A 20,613-nucleotide genomic window follows, 5' to 3' on the forward strand; every position below is an offset into this window, starting at 1 on the left:
CAATCCATTGGTGGAAGACATTGTACACAGTTCTCTTCTTTAAGATTGCACACATTGAAACTTTTACCATCTCACCCAGTTCTTTGTGTCTCCTGTCCTGTCCAAGACCATCTCACCCAGCACTAGGTTGTGTCCCCTGTCAAAGTCAATCTCACGCAGTACTCTGTTGTGTCCCCTGTCAGAGTCCATCTCACCCACCACTAGGTTGTGTCCCCTGTCAGAGTCCATCTCACCCAGCACTAGGTTGTGTCCCCTGTCAGAGTCCATCTCACCCAGTACTCTGTTGTGTCCCCTGTCCTGTCCTGTCCTGTCCAAGTCCATCTCACCCAGTACTCTGTTGTCTCTCCTGTCCAAGTCCATCTAACTCAGTACTCTGTTGTGTCCCCTGTCTGAGTCCATCTAACTCAGTACTCTGTTGTGTCCCCTGTCAGAGTCCATCTAACTCAGTACTCTGTTGTGTCCCCTGTCTGAGTCCATCTAACTCAGTACTCTGTTGTGTCCCCTGTCTGAGTCCATCTAACTCAGTACTCTGTTGTGTCCCCTGTCAGAGTCCATCTCACCCAGTACTCTGTTGTGTCCCCTGTCCTGTCCTGTCCTGTCCAAGTCCATCTCACCCAGTACTCTGTTGTCTCTCCTGTCCAAGTCCATCTAACTCAGTACTCTGTTGTGTCCCCTGTCTGAGTCCATCTAACTCAGTACTCTGTTGTGTCCCCTGTGCAGCCGATGTACTACGCTGAGGACCCCGGTCGGAGGAACTATGAACCCTACAGGATGTACCTGCAGGCCCCCCGGGGCTTTGATGAGCCGTACCTGGACGAGGTCATCACCTATCCCCCCACCGCAGCCGACTACGTTTCCCATCACCCCCACGGACTCAAATCCACCACCAACTACGTAGACTTCTACTCTAGCACACGCAGACCTTCCTACAGGGCCGAGCACTACCCCGGGTCCCCAGACTCCTGGGTATAGGTCTGGGGGGTAGGGGTTTGGGCAGCAGTGATGATATGAGGACCCCCTTCTCTATCGGTTCCCGACCAAGATTTAATTCGCCAAGAATTCGTCTACTCCAACCGACGCTTAAAAAAGATGCTGGAGGTGGAGAAGGGGAAAAAACTAACTGATGAACTCTTTTGTGAATCTTTGTGTGTGTGTGTGTGTGTGTGTGTGTGTGTGTGTGTGTGTGTGTGTGTGTGTGTGTGTGTGTGTGTGTGTGTGTGTGTGTGTGTGTGTGTGTGTGTGTGTGTGTGTGTGTGTGTGTGTGTGTGTGTGTGTTTGGTGTAAAGTGAATGTGGCGGCGAGTGAGTTCAGAACCAGATGAAAGAGGGAGGACGTGAATGTGAGCCTAAAGAAGGAAATCAAGGAATGTTTTTTATTAATTTGAAGATGGAATCATGCAGTGGGTGTGCTGATGACGGCGGTGTTCAGGGCGCGGTTGTTTTGAGAAGACGTGCGTCCTACTCTGTCTAGATGTGTTGGGTCTTTATTTACATGGGATGTGTAGCAGAGATGTGAGCGGAGTGATGCGTCATGTGATGAGAAATGTGAGGCCAGGATGGAGGATGTGTACGTGTACGTGATTGGTTCATGAACTCATATCTGTAATCAAATTAGAAAAAGAGATACCAATAAAAAAGTCAACTAATGATGTTAGTTTGTACAGAGGGATCAAAAATGTATTGTCCTGAATGTGGAAAGTCTGTGTGTATGCCTTTTGAGTCTTGTACATTTTCTTCTGTTTTACTGTAAATACAAAGAAAGAAAGATCATGTTACCTACTTTGAAAACTCATCAGCACTGTTGGAAAAAAACATGTGTGCCACGTTAAAACTATAGATATATATATAAGTAGTGTGAGGCAAGGAGAGATCATAACTCAACCGTGCAGCAAAGGTAATAAAAGTTATCTTGTTTTTTACATGGATTGTGTATGTGTAAGTGTTTTTGTCACAACAAATACAGCATTCATTTTTCATACCACACATTTCTTTGCTTATTTATTTTTTGCCTTCTCACCATACTCAGAGGGGGTTCACTGATATTTTTCTGCAAACCAGCAGAAGTAGTTGTGACTTCTCACGCTAGTGAGAAGTGATGGTTTACATCCTGTTTGTATGCTGCAATCGTGTGTAGCTTCTATAAAACCAACTGAATGGAGATCATGAAATGTACTATCTGTAAGACGAGTCAGGCCTTTCTTCAACCAGATAAATCGTCCTAGCTGTGAATGTATTGAAAAGGTAGAATTTGTCTAAATGCTTTTCCTACAAGTACAACACAATACCATTTAACTGTGTCTTATCACATCTGTGTAAAACTGTAGGTCTATGTATAAAGCCCATTAAGCCCACATATTTATACATCTGGCTAATCTCTTTTCTACCCAACTAAAGGATTGCCTTGGTCTATTAATGATATTGCTGTTTTATTTTTCTGTAGAGCATTTCATTTCAGAATTAATTAAAATCTATTATTGAAGGCTACTTCCTCCCCCAGTCAACCTATAGGTCCAGTGAGTTAAGAAAGTCTTCAGAACCACAGGTGTTTTAGTCTAAATATCTTGCACACTTGAAGCTTTAATCAAAGGATGTGTAAGAAGTGATAAACTATTTGATTACTTGATATACCGTTTAACCAGCTACATCCCGTTGCCTCACCCCCAACCTTGCAACAACACAATCTAGGCCACACCCCTAACCTGGCAACGCCCCAATCTAGGCCACACCCCAAGCCACGAACAACTTCTACCAGTGCTGCTGGTTCAATTCAGGACGTCACAAAGTTTGAGTATAAAGCAGAGTGGGCGTTGTGTTTTGGTGTTGTCCAATTGTTAAGACATTTAAAAAATGGTGCTGCAATCGAAATCGGGAGTGAAAGATGCGTCTTGTCTGAAGGCTGGCCATCCCCCTGCAGGTATTTTGCTGTTTTAAAACAAAAACCTTCATTTCATCCCGATGCTTTTAGGACGTGGTTCAGAATGTTTGTTTAGAACTGTCGAAACTTCGTCGAATTAGTCCTGCAGACAACAATGTGTTACCCATGCGTATACGTTTCCAACGTGTTTCTATTGTAGGCCTACGATACTAGTCTCTATGCATCATTTAAAGTGTTGCACTGCGATGGGCCAACTTTGCACTTTATCACAACGATGCTTAAGAGTAAACCGTATCCTAATCCCCGTGCTTGTATCTTCGTACCCCAATAACATGTAACTTGTATATTTTAGAGAAACGTGTATGTATAGGTAACTTGTGAGTGTAATTATCGGCCTATTAGAAGGTAAAGTTGAAAAGTCGCATTATTGCGGAGTAGCATCAGGTGGTGGCTCGACGAGGAGACACGATGTTCTTTCTGAACTTCTGAACTTTCTGTTCAGAACAAACAGGCCTATATGTCCCATATTGTTAACGCACAATAAAACTTGTCAACGTTTCCAACGTGTACGCTTTGACATAAGGAAAGCTTTTCTAGTTTAGTTGGATGCATTCAAGGCAAGATTTGGATGAATGTGCACCCATGATTCTTTATGTTGTCATCTGATGGGTGCAGTGCTATCTAGTGTAAAAACATCAGCTTGCTTCCCCTTTCCACTCTGGTTTTGGGGAGTTTTCCCTGGAGCTTTGTGATAAAGGCTGTAGTGGAGGATGCGATAAAAAAGTCTATAGTAAACGTTTGTGATAAAAGGCTGTTGCACTGATCTGTCTTTATGGTCCACAGTGATGGCTGGGGGGAAGCGAGTGGCCAAGAAGGCCTTTGAAGACAGTCATGGGATTTCTGAAAGGGAGTCTAAGAGGTCGGATAAACCAAGGTATTTGTTTTTTTGTTTTTAGTTCTTGTTCACAGAAAGTACCAACATAGGTCTGTTTGGTGCAGAATGTGAAAGAGTGTAAGCTTTTTTTTATTATTATTATAAAACTTGTTGCTTTCTTTGCTGCTGCTAGCACTAGTCTTAGCTATTCCATCAAGATCAGGTAGAACTTTTTATGTCCCTGCCCTAACCACCACTGTTCTTGTTGTAGGTCCCTCGCCCTCTACAGCAGAACCCACCAAGTCAGCATTCTGCTGGCCGGGAGCCTTGTTAAGGTAGGGCCTGGTCAGCACACAACCATGACTCAAGATTATAAAAGTGGTGGTGAAGAGGGGAAGATTTTGAAACTCAACCAACCACAAAAATGTTTCCTCCCTCCCTATGTTTCTGTGCAGTTGAAATTTGTTTTGTTCAGGGACTTGAGGGACTTGTGATTGACAGGCCAGATGCATTTACTGAACCAGATGCATTAACTGGGACAATCAGAGCTCGGCATCTGAAATGAGCTGGGAGTAGTCTAAAATCGAACTCATACAGAGGCTGGCTAGATCTTCTCACAGCCTATATAACTATATACTAACTAACATATCCGGTATAGATGACGGATTTCAAACAAAGCACCAAAATAATAGAGCTTGAATCTTCGCTACAACACTTAAAGTTGCAACGTGTAAGAACAAGCCCCTCCTAGTTAGTAGGGGTGGATTTTCAAAATTAAACTCCCAGCATTGTATTATCCACTCTAACTGGCTTTGCAGCTGAGCTAAGCCAACCAGCGTAGTTTGACTGGGTGGTGTGAGTGGGAGGGGTATTCAGAGTGCTGATAGTATGATTCTGGTATACAAAGGGTTACGGGCTGGTCAGCTTTATTTTTCTTCATAGACTTGCAGTTATAGGATTTAATTTTACTGATGTTATTTAATAATAACATCCATTATTGACATCACTAGCTATCAGCATTGGCTTCAGAGATGCCCTGATAACTTTTAAGCTACGGGCTAGTCAAACACGTTTCATCATGCTGCTCTAAGGCTGAACTTTTGTAAAACTGTCTCTCTTTCGTCCACAGATGGGCCATGAGTTCCCCGAGACCCCGGTGAGCGTGAGACACGCCAAGGTGCGCCCGGCAGCGGAGAAGACCCACGCTCCGAGGAGCTTCAGCATCCAGCAGCCCAGGAAGTGTTGCAGTAGCAATGGCAGGGGTGTTTTCTAACTCACGTCTCTGACAGGAGTAGAGACGGTACTGGGTGGACTGAGTGGGGGGGCGGTTGAGGCCACAATGGCTAGCCTTAGTAGGACGTTTTGTCTGGTCGACGTAAGCTCTATTATGTAGCCTGTAATGCTGAAGCTGCACTTGCAGGGGCTTGTCTAGAAAAACATGTTGTACCATTGTTTAATGTACAATTTGTAGTTGGCATTTGACTAAAAAGAACGTAGGCGTTTTGTATAGTTGACAACGCATGACTTTGTAGTGCAACTTTTCTACATTTTTATGTGTAACTGCATAGCACTTAACAATGGCTTGAATAAACTCGTTTGGCTTAAGCAGACTTGTGTGAGCTGTCTGTTTATCCTGCTACTTGTTTCACGACGGCCACTAGATGGCAGTAAAGTCAAATTGTTGGACCTCGGAGGTTCAAACGAGGTGGAAACGATGGGCTGCCTTGATCAAGTATTTAGTCATAATTGAATCGAGTGTTTCCCGTTTGACATATTCATACAGATGCTTCTGTTTTCTTTTTGATAAAATAGTAATTTTTGTACAAATTCAGTTAACTTTAATACAATTGCAGATGAAAAGATTGGATTTAAATTAAAACGGTTCACACCATTAATAAAAACATAATTATGGGCTAAAACATTAAAAAAACGGTCTAGTTTTAATTGCATTATTCGTGGAAAATAAACATGTGTTAAACCCCACCAGTGATGTTGAAAGTGAGGTGTGAGTAACGATAACTTTCCTGGTTTTAATTTCCACTTGCCACTAACGAGGACAGGAGCTTTAACGGCCCTTAAGGCTACAAGATTTGCTGGAGCAGCGCTGCCAGGTTCTGAGAGCAGTCTCACCAGATGGTGGGGCAGGGGAGGTGACGCTGAGGTGAGTCCGCCTTTGTTCTGTGTTCTCCAGTCAGGCGTTGGTGCTTGGTCGCGACACAGGTTTTTATGTTTTAGGACACCTGGATGTGGCTAATGAACCAACCAGTCTAATGTTATGAATAGCCTTTGCTGGTTTGTGGTGCGAACCAGCCTTAACATAGCTTATAATAGCCTGTGTGTTTACCGGTTATACAAACGTCCGGTTATAATTTCTGTATCTGTCTGCCTCTGGGTTATAAAAGCCATCAAAACGTCAGAGCGTCTGTATATCTACCAGAAATAAATAGTACTTTTTCATACCCATTTGTAAACAGAACATGCTGACCTCTGCGATGCTGGTGGCGTTTACACATTCCCCTGGATGCCATCTGTGTGTGAAGCAGTCCTCCGACCCTCTACTGAGGACAGACCATGGTGGTCCTGTGGCTATAGCAGACAGACAGGGTGTCTTTCAGTGGCTGCCCATTCCCAGCCATCAGAGGAGCCCAGGATGGCCCCAGACGTCCCCTACCAGACAGGCATGGGGAAAACACTCAGGATCAAGTATATTTTAACCATGCCTCACACAGAGGTGGGATGGATTATATAAAGATGTGCAGTGATAATGATGACTGCCGTGACATTTAATGCAATTGCTGTACATTACTTTCTTTATGTTTGATCTATTGTTTAACCTTTTTAAACCAACTTAGCAATGAATGAAAACTACAGTTGCTTTAGCGCATTCTTCCTGATGGTGTCGCTAAAGGGCTATCAGCGGGATATCCATATACACACTTATGTTTGGATGAATAAATCAGTGTTCAATAAATCCAGGCGCCCTGCGTCTGATATTTTAATAATCGGCAAGGGCGGTAACTACGTGCAGTAACTCTCACCGAATATCACTTAAGGCTTTATGCATTGATTTTTATTCGGAGTATCCACAATAAGGCCCACATGGGCTCTACCAAGACAAAATTCGTTTAAATATGAAGTTAATAAGATGCATCTTGTCTTTAATAACCGACATGGTTTTAGCCAGCAGCAAACAGGAGTAGGCTTACTACCACCACGTATAGGCTACGCTAGTCAATTTTTTTATATGTATATATGCCATCTGAATCAATGCAATTCACATTAGGAGGAAGTTAATTACGTGAATAACCCACATGGTCTTCACATAGGCCTATTTAGTGGACGGAGGAACACACCAAACTGCAACAATCTCCTAAGAATATTGGGCGGGATGACTTAATGGCCCACACCTGATGGCAAGCAGCCCTTTTCAAACCCGTATAAAATGAACCAACCCAGTGCGTCAATCGGCTCCCCAGGCTGTATGCATGTATGTAGCTCATAGTGGCTCAACACTGCTTGGATCCCTGGGCTCAATGCACACGAGGCATGCCCTGCCCACCGGTAAGCAGCCCGATGACCTCATGAGGTCTAGTGCGAGAGGAGGAGGAGCCGTCGCCGGGACCGACCTACTAGTTCATCAGTGATTTCATGTGGAGATAAACGTTGCTGGGGAAAAACTTTCTGGACTTGGATATCCATGACATTTATACGGTATGTTATTTAGTTTTGTTTTAGTCGACGTAGCGTAATTGTGTCAAGTGTTTAGTGTTTGTTTTAAAGTCCTGGTAAACTATGGTGGGGAGTTGGGGGTCCGTCGGAGGAATGTCGGGACATGTCTCCCGAGGAGGCGACTATCAGAAGGGGGATGATTGACAGCGACAATGCGTTTTAAAGTTATTCACAAGTTTTGGTCGTTAGGTTCATTCCACGTTTAGTCTGCATGTTAACAACCGAACAATGTTCCTACACCCCCCTACCCCGTGTATGAACGTGATAATGGTTACACGCCCGACCGGCTGATAGAGAACTTTACTGGATGGTGCTTGTACCGAGCAGGATACATCTCGCCTAGCAACACACACACACACACACACACACACACACACACACACACACACACACACACACACACACACACACACACACACACTGAGCAGACGCACTGTGGTAATTTTAAATGTGGTTTAAAAAGGTCTGCTTGCCATCAGGTGTAGTCCAGTATGTCATCCCGCCCTGCACACATTATATTCTTAGGAAATTGTTGCAGTTTGATGTGTTCCTCCATCCACTAAAGCTGTGAACTACTCGCATAATGAACTTTGTCCTCATGTGAATTGCATTGATTCTGATGTGGCATCCTATAAATAAAAAATAGTTGACTATAGTTGCCTATACGTATTCGTGGTGGCAGTAGGCCTGCTCCTGTTTGATGCTGGCTAAAACAAATGCTGTAATTAAAGATAAGATGTGGTGCGTCTTGAATCAGGAGCCGTCCCGGAGGAACTAGGTTCGGAGACTATAATTTCCATCGCCCACATGTATTGAAGTTTGACCGCTCACCGCTGCTCGGATGCGGAGACCCGGGAGCTCAGCTGGGCTCTTTGAAGCCCAGGCTCCTTCAGTACCTTCGATCTGGTGAAATGTCAGATTCTGTTTCGGTCATCAGAGGCTGATGAAGTCATTATGGATTAACCGTTATTCTTAGGTGTTACAGGACTTTAGACTGCGTTCAATACAACATAACTGTAGGCTATATATAACAGTCCCACAAATCTCAGCAGAAACCTCTTCAGTTTGTGAATTGATATAAGCTGTCATCAAGAAATATTAAGTCTGGCAACTATGCCAGTCTGGATAGCACGAGTTGTAACTAACATGTAATTATCTACGATTAGTACTATTATCTTCAGAACCTCAACCACTTCCCTTTTTAATTAGTATACTACCAAGCATGGCTTTTTGTTCGACTGGATCAGCCAGCTACCTTGTCAATCAGCTGATCAGGAACTCCTCTAGTTGGGGTGATTGTGAGAGTGGAGATGTATAGGCTATACTTCAGGGCATTCCAATCCATTGAAGTGCCTCTGGCGGCTCTCTGTATGCGTCTCCAGAGCCTGGTTCCCATGGTCTTCAGCCAGTTGGCTGGTGACAGGTGCTGCCTTCACCAGCACTGCTTTGTTATGGCGCAGGAGCGAGAACCAGCTGATGCCACTTGTTCTCTGACCTGAACCAACTTTAGGGTTTATGGCGAAGGCGATGTGTGCGGACGTTGTGGGCCACTACGCAAAATGTGGCCTATCGATTTCCTTGGGTTTAGGATCATTTTCGTCAAGACAATTCCGTTTTGCTGACTGTTGATTAGACACTGTAAAGGGATATTTTTCTTTTGGTTTTGGTTTTTGGTCAGGTTACTCGGCAGCAACACAGGCTATAGGTATACTGATGTGTAATGCGGCATGAAATATATCTTATCTGGCGGCTGTTTGTAAATGGTTGGTTCTGTGTATGTTTTCGTATTTTAGATCACAGTGAATGTGGTTGCTAGTCATACTTACTCCGGCTTACTGATAGGATTCTGTTTTGAAAGAGGAGTCCTTAAAATAATAGCTGAAGGCCCAATAGCCCAGCACCTTACAGGAACAAAGCTGGCGGTTGTTATGCTCTGTTGGGTGCATCATGCCCACCTTAAGGCGCCAGTAGTTGTAATTAAACATGACACAACATAAATAACTACCACCACTGTCACCATTTTCTATAAGCTCTTTCTCAAAATTATTAGCCTGTCAATAGCCTTTTGGCACTGAGTCATTGTGTAATTTCATCAGCTCCCATTGATCCATTCACCCTCACCATCAAAATGCTTGCCCACAGTTTAATTTCCCTGCATCCCCTTTAGGCAACGTAAATTTATCACCGCCATGATTGAGTTACATTGTATTTCAATGCACCTGTGGGCTTGCGATGTTAAGGGAAGCATGGGACTAGACTGGTGATCCACAATACTGCTTCACTATCTCTATGAATGGAGTTGAGAAAGTAATGGTGGGGACCACAGTTAGTTTGGTTTGCTAAAAGTGTAGTATGATTACTCATTCAACTCATTCAACTAATTCCCTGACCCTGACGCAATGAGCTTAAACAGAATTGTAATAATTAATCAGGAAAAGAGGCTAGCCAAATGTTGACTTTGGCACAAGAGAGAGACAATAGAGAGAGAGCAAGAGAGAGAGTTTGTGAGAGAGCTCTGACAACGATGTAATAGTGGGGCATACAAAATCCTAGAGGTCAACAGGTCATGAGAGAATGGCACCATTGAAACAGACCCAAGATGGGAGTTAAAATGAATAAACACATCATTTGGTACAGAGAATGCTATAGCCCCAATTTTTACCCTTTCCCACTGCCCGGATATGTACACCCCCGCAATATCTTGGCATCGTTGAGCAGTATCCCAAAGAAAAATGACAAATATTTGAACAGGAAACCCTGCCTCCTGCACTACCCCACGGTGTTCACTGTAGGAGGTTCTGCTTCAAAGGCTACACTGATTAGCCCTAGTCCTCTAACAAGTGGGCTAGCCAGCTAATTATAAAACTTATCTGCCATTGCGTGTGGATGCTTTCCTCTTATCTATGCTGTCTGGCTGGCTGAACACATGGGGAATTTTTAACGGTTAAAACTATGCATCTGGTTTAGAATGAAATACAATCTTATCCGTCTTTTCAGATTTCTTTTCACGTTTCAAGAGGCACTCTCAGGAAGCAAAGAAGGGGTGATGTGTTTACTAGTCATGGCGTCGAAGGAACTCTTCCCGGTAACTTCCTGTAGACTTTATACCATACTTGTTAATGTTTTACCCTTCATCAAATAGTAGCTAGGGTTACCTAACTGCCGGGGGAAAATGACTGCCATGAATGATAGCACTTAGTAGGCTACTGTTACAAATACACAAGTTATATATTTTACATTTTATGCTTTAAAATATATATATTTTTCTTATATATTTTGAGGTATTGCGTGATGAATTAATGGTAGAATGACATCAAATGGCATTCAATTAATTGGTCTGATAATGAGGATTCTTAGAAATTCACACAGGACACAAACATAATAACATGAAAACACTAGCCCTGACTAGGACTCTGTGAGTTTAGTGGGTTCTCTGAGGAATAGGTGTTAGTAATAACTGTTTTATAAAGGGACGGTGCATTTGTGGGCTGATACCCGAGACTGAGGGGGACAGACACCTGAGAACGTCAGCATCTGTCAGTTTCTACAGCCTGGGGTCTAACCATAAATTCACAGAAACGATCGCTCACTAAAACAAGCCTAGACACCTAACGGCTTTCCGGCAGTTCTGCTTGAGGAAAAGACACAGTTTCTCACATTGTAACGATGTTATACCTGCTATCTTTAGTTGATAAATGATACGCCATAGAAGAATGAAGAGGCTATCATTAGCTTAACGGTTATCTCGTAGAGGAGACAATCTTTCCACCTCTCAAGCCGGCAGCCTTGCGAATAGATCAAGTTATCCTGTTTTGGAATTTTTGGATATCTTCTTCAATAAGAACCAAGGTTGCGTAGCCCCTCGTCTGGGCTCTTAATCTTCCTGTGATACAATTATGTCATTTTCTCCCCCGAGGGGAAGGGGGATGTCTGACTTTCAAGAATGTCAGTTTATTTTCTCATCATTGGACCCAACACAATTTATAACTATGCCCTTCAGGTCTTTCTTCTTGTACTGGGATGAGCCTGAAATTGCAGCTGAACCAGGGAAGTTATTCTGTTACCAGTGCCGTGGGTTATTTTACTGTGTCACACCAGTTTAAAAAGGATGCTAAGGTTTCCCAGGAACGGTTAACATTTGAGGCGACCGAGAACTGGTCCAATCAATTATTGACAGGTGTTCACCTGGGTGGCTGCCAAGTTGATTAAGTGCCTGCCCGCTGAGGACACATGTGCATGCTGGCTTTAGTATCTCATTACCAAGCCAATCACTGCCATTACCTTCTGAGTTGGCATCCAAGCCAAAACCAAGATTTGTCTTCTTGTTTAATATTTGATTATTGTGCCTCATTGGATATAGTTTTAGCCTACAAGCTACAATGCCTGATTGCCAGAAGGGCATATGATTTGTTGACTTTATATAAAAATGCCTTTTATTTCCTGTTCATTCCTGCCTGTTTGGATATAAAACCTTATATTACAATGGCCAAACACATAGTATGCTGGCCATTCTCCCATACCTGCAGTGCTCTGTGTTGTTCACAAACTTCTCATTGTTTCATGGAGCTGTTTGAGGCACATTCCAAGGCCGGCCTGTTTCCTGTGCTGTTGAAGGACCCAAAGAAACCGGGTTGATGGATATTATGTTGCACATCTGTAGTTCAGAAGAGTCTTATTTAACCTTGTCTGAAATAATGACATAATTTAATAAATTGGGGGGAAAGGACGTAGGTCACATGTCAATAAATTAAGGAAAAACAACATTCTTGGAGACTCTTCACAGAGAATCACAGAATCGGAAATAGCTGGCGTTCTCTTCCTCACATACCTTGGAAAACCAGGAAACCAGACTATGTCCAAGGTGGAACCTGCCATTGTCTGGCATCTGACAAAGGACAAAGCCATTTCAAACTCCCCAACGACCAGCGTGTGTGAAAAGCTTCCAGGCCAAAGGCAATTAGGGAAAACAATCCCACTTCCTTTCTATATATAGTCAAGCTTCTCAGAGGACAGTGATGTGGCCTGATGGCCCCATTAACCACACGTCACGCCATGCATTGTGCAGGTGTGGCTCAGACCACACAGAGGTGAACTCTATCAATGCTGGAGAGACCTGTGAAAACCTCCATGGCTATCACCTGATATCACCCTTTGGGTTTCCATTTCCTTGAGAGTACCTCCGCATTCTTCTTTTTTATTGTTCCACTCAGTGAGTGCTTGATGTAACAGATTTACTTACTTTAAAGGTGAACAAGGTCAATAAGACCAAGCTTGAAACCGCAGAGGGAGGCGTACAGACTCTCTGGTAAGGCTGCCCATGTGTGCTTTCCCTCCCTCTTACAGAGGGAGGTTTAAATTACAGAGGCTGTGGCCTGTTGGTTCTGTTGGTTCCTACTCAAAGCAAATCTGTCCTGCTCTGCCTTTCTGTAGGATGCACACTCGCTATTGGGTGTCTCACACAGAATACATGTGAATGCTGAGTTTCTGCTCCGTCTCTTCGACCAGTGTGTGTCCACAAAGCCACAGCAGGACTTTGGCTGTTGTATTCCAATATGATGAGGCCCCCTTCTGAGGGGGGCCTCTGAGGGGGCCTTTCTTTTGGACTTTAATACAAGAACTCCTCTTAAATGCATTGGCTTGAAAACGATGAGTGTTGCAGGCCAGACCTTCTTCATGACTGACTCGCTACATGCTGTTCTGCACCATAACTTTGCCCTCAGGAGGTTTCCTTGCAAAGGTCACTATTGTAACCCTGACACGGCTTATCACTGTTTGAAGTTGATTCTTTTTGCTCTCTTGTTCTGGTCAGAGCCACACGTTCATTTCGTGAGAGGTTTGAGTTCTATGTCAGAGATGGACTTCTGATGGCAGGGCAAACCTCCTATACCTCTCCCTGTGCCTGGCCCATTATCTTTAGGAATGTTTATACGTGAATCTCAAAAACAAGCAAAGGTACAGTCGACGAAGTGCAAAACAACAGAGCCCAGAGCCTGCTCGCCAGGTGTGAATGTCCATGGGGTCCATGTTGTTCTGTTCTCTGTCTATATAATTGGAGTGGAGGAATACAGGGGACTCGCTGGTTCTCCATATGCCATCAATTGAGTTCAGGATGCTCTTTCAAAGTCATGTCTTCAGGTGCTGTCCATCCAGTTCCCCCTGATCCACAAAATGTCCTTTTGGAAATAAATGTATGGTTGACAGGAAAGAATCACTCAACATTGTGAGTCAAGGATTCTTTTTTTTGGTTGGCATGCACATGGAAAGTGTTTGCAATATAATTGGTATCAATGCTAGTCTTTAATCACATAATGTTAAGCCGTAATCTCTGTGACCGGAGGCCTAATTGCTGTGAAAATGGTTTAGTCAGGTGAGAACCTAAGGCACAGACTTCTGGAACCTGATCCAACATCCTCTCACGACTTATATAACACAAAGTGTGCGTGTGTTGGTGCGTTTCTAGCTGCGCTGATATCAGAGGCTTTTCTCATTTCCTCCGGGATAGCCCAGGCTCTGTTTATTGTTACTGTGGAGATGGACTGCACTAGCCTAGCTCGCTCCCACACAGCTATCAACAGGCCTGCTGACCAGGCTATTGTACAGTAGATTAGGATCTGGGTAGACATCACCCATATACATAATCTCTTCTCTATGTTACTTACGCCAGCCGTGACTTGCCATACTGTTCTCTCTCACACCCATATCTCTTGTTTTCATAGCCCAAAGACCTGTGTGATTCCTGAGTTATAAGCCTCAATTAATGTGAGTAACCGCTACGCAATTATCAAGAGTTTGGTTGGAGAGTTGCCTGATAGTTTTTATAATACTTTGATAACTGTCATTAAATGTGCTTTTATAGTGACTGGACCCACTCCAGTGGAACTGATTTCATAAGGCCGGTTCACCCACAAAGTCTCCAAAGGCTTTCTTCCTGCAGCGGGACATGCAATGGAGCAGTTTGTCTGAAATTATGATTCATGTCTGGCACGGTGATGAGGAAGCGCTTTCAGTAGGCAGACACAGGGAGACGGGTGGGCTGTGAGTGTGAAGCGGTGCAAAGTGCTGAGCAACACACCGGGATGACTGTATTCAGTCTGCAGTCCATTGTGACTCACGGCCCTCCTGAACACAGGCCTAATCCACGTCTTCCTGCCCTGTGAAAGGGGATTCAAATAGGACAGGTTGACAAAAAGTATAGCGTGTAATGGTGGAGGATGGGACATGAGATTACACTGTGTTTATCTGATTAATATTGGTAAGATGACTCCTTCAACGTTATTTATTGCCAAATATTTTCCTCTGGTTAAAATAATAAATGTAGCTCTAACCTAAATCCTGTTTAAAACAACATATTTCATATGCAATGGACATCCTGAGTTTCTATATACTAAATAGCCTGCACTTGACTTCCCAGATGGCTCTTTTATACCTGCAGGGCTAATACAGGGCTAATACAGGGCTAAACCATAATGTTTTTCTCTCTGAAACAACTGCTTCTGGCGGTATACTGATGATGTTATGTCTACTCAAACAAGCACCTGATCCTGGGTAGAGCCGGTAATGGAGACCTAGTTTGTTCTTTCCTGTCACATGCTTTGTTCACAAGGATATCAAAACGCATGAAACATCGATGCAAATGTACAAATATTCACTTTCAATCTAAACTTTAGACTATTGACTAATTTGATGATTTTTACATTTACTGTATTTGGAATTGGTTTCAAGACCGTAGAAACAAAAGGGCAAGAATGTATAATAATAATCAGGATATATTGAGCGAACCGTCTTTTACATTCTTGACCTTCGGGTTTAGTAAATGCCTCGTTTTACCATGTTTCAGCTATGCTGTGCTTAATGTATCATTAAAGTCTTTCACAGCTTTGCAGGGGAAGAGCCCCTAGATTATGCTTCTCTTGGATGCTAATAAGCTGCTCATTATCCTTGTCCTGTTTCATTGGTAAACTAAGCTAACCTTCTGGGACACAGGCCTCGGTTAGGCTTGCGGTGTGTGTGTCTTTAGAAAAGCTTCACATTTTTGTTGGAATTATTCCGTTTTAGGTGACAATATTTTATCTGAGTACGACGCTGCAGTTATAGTTGCAATTATAAAAATATATATATTGTCACAATTAGAGTTGAATGTGAAACCTTTTCTTTTAATATGTGACGTTCCAGCTCAACTCAGAAGGTCTTCATGTCTTTCGCCTGCTGTGTGACTTCTAAGTGACTTCTAAGGGCCCAAGTTCAGCCACATACCATCTATTAGTCATGGCGTTTGGGCTATTCGAGTGTTCTCCCTTCTTCCCATAACAAGATGGCCACCCGGCTCAGCTCTGTTAAAATATTAGGAGCATTGTTCCTGCGCAACTTTTCCTGATGACCTGCGGGATTGGAAGCGGTGTAGGGAAATGCAAGCCAGGTGGCCGGAGGATAACACGTTTGCCAGGACTATGTGAAGTTTCTGGGGGACACTCGCCCCATTTCTGGTCAGCTGCTTTCATTGGGAAAGTGCATGTGTTTATATTTGACCGTGTATGTGTGTATGTGTGTGCGCATGTGCTGCTGCTCTCATGCCATTTTCCTTTCCAGCACACTGGGTTCAGTGAGTAATAAAAATAAGCTATTCCTCTTTAGCTCCGAGATAACCTCCGTGGTCGGCGGCGAGGTGAGAATGGATGTGTTTTGACTGCCCTGACCCGGCCGCCGAGTGCTTAGACGTGACCCTGTGCTTCTCTTGCAGGGAGGAACCGGAGAGTCTCCAGTAAACACACCATGTTCAAGGCGGTGCTGAAGAAGAACCGAGACGGGGGGAAGGGCAGCAAGAAGGAACCAGGTACGTGAGATAAGGCATTAAAGACAGGGTGCCTGGTTGACTTTTTCTGGGGGCACCACCGCACAACTGACGAGGGGCCCGACATAAAATACTTCTCCGTCAAGGAACAGGGGATTGATAGGTCGGCTTGTGTCGGTTGGGCTTTCACTCGGATAATCGGTGAAACGAGACGTGTAGAGCGCGGCCGTTTAGTGCTTGAGACTGCGAGGCCTGATGCGAGTGAGTTATGATGGGCATATTTAGACACTCAAGAGAGAGAGAGAGTGGAGATGAAAGCATGCAAAGGCACAGACGCAAGGCCGGGAGCCTGAACATATATGGTCACTCTGCTCGCGTCTGGGCCTGGCCCTCTTTGGGGTTACTCCCGGTGCACAGGGCTGTAAAACAGAAATATGTAACTGAAAATATAATTATTTAGACTGTGTGGCCTCAGTTGTGTCCTTTTTATTACGGTGATGATCGTATGGTAAGTGAGTAAGAGGACATGGGTTGGGGGTGACTTGACATCACAGCGTTCCATAGGAAAACAAACACGTGAGTGACACATGGCTTCGTGATGCGTTGTCTGCCTCCGCTCGCTCCACCGGCCCGGACTTGTCGTCTAACCGCAGTTTAGTAGCAGCACAGGGTCTGTCGATACTCCCACGGCTCCGATACTCTCCCGGAGGTTTTCTGTGTCCGAGAGGCTTTCCCTCCTCTGTTCAGCTTCCCAGAGATCTTCCATCAGGCTGAGACTTGTTGGACCAGTGGTCAACGCAACGCTAATAAAGAGGGAAAGGAGGCAGTGTGACCTGCCCAGACACTAGTAACCTTCAGGGCTGGGTTACAGCCTTCCCTGGCATGGCCTCCAGCACACACACACCATACACGCACGGATACACACACATACGTGCACACACACACACACACACACACACACACACACACACACACACACACACACACACACACACACACACACACACACACACATACACACATACATACATACATACATACATACATACATACATACATACATACATACACATGTAAACATACAGACACACACATAAACGCACAGATGTACATGTAATGCACAAATAAACTAACACTGTTTATCACAGCCGTTTGTTGAAAAATAGAGGTTCTGAACTCTTTATAAGGAATTCAAGGAATCTATGATTGAATGCAGTGTGTCAACCAATCAGGAACCCTGTGTAAACATATGACCTTCTTCAGCAAACGGCCTCGGCAGAGGGAGCACTAAGCATAGCATGCCTGCAATGTGTATTGTATTGTTTCCTGTGGGCTGTTGAAACCTGTACGGTGCATAGCGATTCTCCAAGAGTCCACACACACACACACACACACACACACACACACACACACACACACACACACACACACACACACACACACACACACACACACACACACTGTTTGTGTTGTAATGTGCGGTATGTTTTTGTTATGTTTGCTACTCGTCAGTCATTGACCATTTAACTAAGACCAGCAAACCAACCTTACCCGAGTGCTTCCCACTGACAGACTGTAGCGTGGGCTGCAGCAGACGAGTTCCTGTGAGTTCCTGTGTGCGGTGCACATATTTGCCTTATCTAGAAACAACAGCGGGAACAGTGACAGGCCCAAACTGTTCCATCTCTGAGAGCTCTTATCTCTGTGAAGGTCCCTGCCTCAGAGAGCGCCGGCTGGGCCGTGCCACAGAGGAGAGGGGAGAGAGGCCTCCTTCAGCGTGATGGATGGAGGGGGAGAGCAGGATTTGCGTTTTATTACTCAGCCATTGAGAACAATTGAATAGACAACACCATATATAGTGGCGTGTCTTGCCATCAGAGAGGCTGACTTGTGTTTAATCCTGCCTTGCTTGCTGCCCTTTCTCCCTGGCTTGGTTTGTTTGTATCCCAGGTCCGTTTTTAGAATGGGAAATTAGATGACAAAACACAAGGGGAGTCTTCGCTTATCTCATTAGTTACGCTGCGGTGTAGACGCATGCTCTGTGTGCAGTGGCGTGCCGTATTGCACATCAAATATTCAACGTTAATTTTGCTGAGCTTGAATAAAGATTTCATTATCTTCCCAGATGAGTTGAGAGAGAAACGACGTGTTTGGATCTACGGTCGGGTTCGGTGTAGTTTAGTCGTATGCTTTTCAAACTTGCTATACTCCTGTCGAATCAAATCAAAATCAGTTCTTCTAAGTTATACTGACAGTTTCTGTGGCAGATAAGCTGAATTACTTGAGCGTTCAAGATGTTATCAGCGGTGTCCCCGGGGGCATTAACTTACTTACTCTTCATGTATTCCAATTAAAATGGCTTCCCATGTTTGACTCTGACACGGATGGATTCCTTTGATAAGAACTTCTGATCAAAGCTTCTCCAATTCCCAACATAGCTGCCGCACAATGCACCTTGAGAACATCGCTTGTGTATTCAGTGCAAACCCCGTTTCCTGTGCGACGGGCTAGCCGGATCCAGGCTAACCGCTGCAACGCTCCCGGCTCTAGAGAGAGGGAGAGGAAGGGCCTTCGGAACGTGCCCAGCGACATGACACGGTAATGGATGGAAGGAAAGACCTTGATATTCCTATAATTGCACGATAGCTTAGTATAGGTTGCCCATGACATAGTGGCTATGGGCTGGAGGGAACTTTAAAGGAGGTAGGAAGACTTTGCCTCCGTGCCAGATACCACCACAGTCATTAGCTCCACTCTGGGCTCCCCATTCCACCAAGACACACACACACACACACACCCACACATGTGCACACACACATGCATGCAGACACACACATGCATGCACACATGCACACACACACACACACACACACACACACACACACACACACACACACACACACACACACACACACACACACACACACACACACACACACACACACACACACACACACACTTTTCTGTTGCTAATTTCATCCAGCTCCACTCCTCCTCCTCTGCCTCATTCTGACTCCTGATCTGTTAGGAATCTGTTTAGAATTGGCCCTTTTAATCCCCTCTAAGTATGCTTTTTCTATGATCCGGCCTTCCGGAAGTCCAGTTCCAGGGGGCAGTGGCCCGGCGCCTTTGAAGTGAACACTGTATTATGAAAGGTCATGGTGCCACCAGGCCCCGGTTACCTTCATGGACTTTGAGTTGCAAGGCACCCAGAGCTCAGAGGATTACGTTGTAAAAATATTAAACTGGTTTGGCTTAATTGGTATTCTGTTTGAGGCTCCGGACCCCTCTGGTTTTATTCAGCTTCTCACCTGTTATCTGGTGTTCATTAACTACAGTTTCTACTTGTCGCTAATTCACTTCTGAGCTGAGTTTCCCAACACCAGGATCCAATTTGGAGTTTCAGTCATACCTCAGTGTGAAGTTCTGAAAGTTTTCTTACACACGCAAAAATAACTAAAAGTATAAAAGAAATCCACTATATAACCAAGGAAATCAGGATGAAAAAGCAGTTGGATCTGTGTTTCTCATTTGACGTTTGGACGTTTTGACGTTTGGACCTTTGGAACGCTGCAACACCACTTGTTAATGGTCAAACTCAATGCAGAGTCCTAATACAAAGACGATGTAAATCCATCCCAATAACGACAAGCCCGTGTTTTTATGCTCTGGTTGTTTCACTGGAGACGTTGGCAAGGAGAAAAACGTAATGCCAGACTTCTGTTTTAATATTCAACAGAACTTGAGGTCAGATAAATATTTCAGTTACTTGCCGGATGAGTGGGGACATCAATTGCTCCTTAGATCTCCAGTCTGGTGCAATGTAAGTTAGTTGTAAGTTAGCTTACTTCTCACATCATATCCCATTTGACCACTTCCTCCCAGATAGTTACATGTCAGTAAGGCCTGCATAATTAATGGTACATAAATCACAACAAAAGTAATGTTCCTATGTCGCCAGAGGCCTTGCAGGACAACTCACGCTAAAGAGAGTGAGACCACATCAAAACATTTTCTCTGAAGGCACCGCTACCGATTTGTCATCCGGCCAACAGACACAGCTGTCAGACGTGGAGAAAAAAAACTCCTGTGTGTCCGTCGTCGATGACCCGGTGTTAATCGTGCTAGTGCGGGTAAACGCGCGACCTCCGAGGTCGACACCTGCTTCAGCTGTTCCGCCGACGCGGGGCCGTTAGCCACTGGCGCCCGTACGGTACACCACCTCCACCAGTTGGCGAGGCTCCTCTCCAGTGTGTGTGTGTGGGTTCGCACAGAGACGGCAGCCAAGCACCTGGCGAAGAAGGACGGGCGTCTGCCTTTGCTGCTGAGCTGTCAACACCGCCCGGAC

At 44.5% G+C, this 20,613-nt stretch overlaps 3 protein-coding genes across 6 annotated transcripts in view; all 3 read left to right on the top strand.

Moving 5' to 3' along the window:
* LOC311358446 (plakophilin-4-like) overlaps window positions 1–1,880 on the top strand; it is a 76,604-nt gene extending 74,724 nt beyond the window's left edge. For all 4 annotated transcript variants that reach the window (XM_084478471.1, XM_084478473.1, XM_084478472.1 and 1 more), the window contains one exon: window positions 721–1,880. In XM_084478471.1, the coding sequence (XP_084334597.1) occupies window positions 721–972 (252 nt within the window). In that variant the 3' untranslated portion in view covers window positions 973–1,880. The remainder of the gene's footprint in view (window positions 1–720) is intronic.
* An 896-nt stretch (window positions 1,881–2,776) lies between these two features.
* On the top strand, window positions 2,777–5,328 carry LOC311358138 (death-associated protein-like 1 homolog). Its single transcript, XM_084478140.1, has 4 exons — window positions 2,777–2,913; window positions 3,718–3,808; window positions 4,020–4,083; window positions 4,878–5,328. Exons 1-4 carry the CDS (start codon window positions 2,847–2,849, stop codon window positions 5,019–5,021), a joined length of 366 nt encoding a protein of 121 aa, XP_084334266.1. The 5' UTR covers window positions 2,777–2,846; the 3' UTR covers window positions 5,022–5,328.
* Window positions 5,329–7,359: 2,031 nt separating this feature from the next.
* Window positions 7,360–20,613, top strand: part of LOC311358635 (protein TANC1-like) — a 115,372-nt gene continuing 102,118 nt past the window's right edge. The window contains 2 exon segments of the mRNA XM_084478730.1: window positions 7,360–7,459; window positions 16,215–16,307. Coding sequence (XP_084334856.1) covers window positions 16,247–16,307 — 61 coding nt within the window. The 5' untranslated portion in view covers window positions 7,360–7,459; window positions 16,215–16,246.

Source organism: Micromesistius poutassou, assembly GCF_964030765.1.
Source record: "Micromesistius poutassou genome assembly, chromosome: 14".
Classification (NCBI taxonomy): domain Eukaryota; kingdom Metazoa; phylum Chordata; class Actinopteri; order Gadiformes; family Gadidae; genus Micromesistius; species Micromesistius poutassou.

Coding starts and splice junctions, on each gene's coding strand:
- LOC311358138 (XM_084478140.1), top strand. CDS start 2,847: ATGGTGCTGCAATCGAAATCGGGAGTGAAAGATGCGTCTTGTCTGAAG. Junction 3,809..4,019: donor AAGAGGTCGGATAAACCAAG/GTATTTGTTTTT, acceptor TTCTTGTTGTAG/GTCCCTCGCCCTCTACAGCA. Junction 4,084..4,877: donor TGGCCGGGAGCCTTGTTAAG/GTAGGGCCTGGT, acceptor TTTCGTCCACAG/ATGGGCCATGAGTTCCCCGA.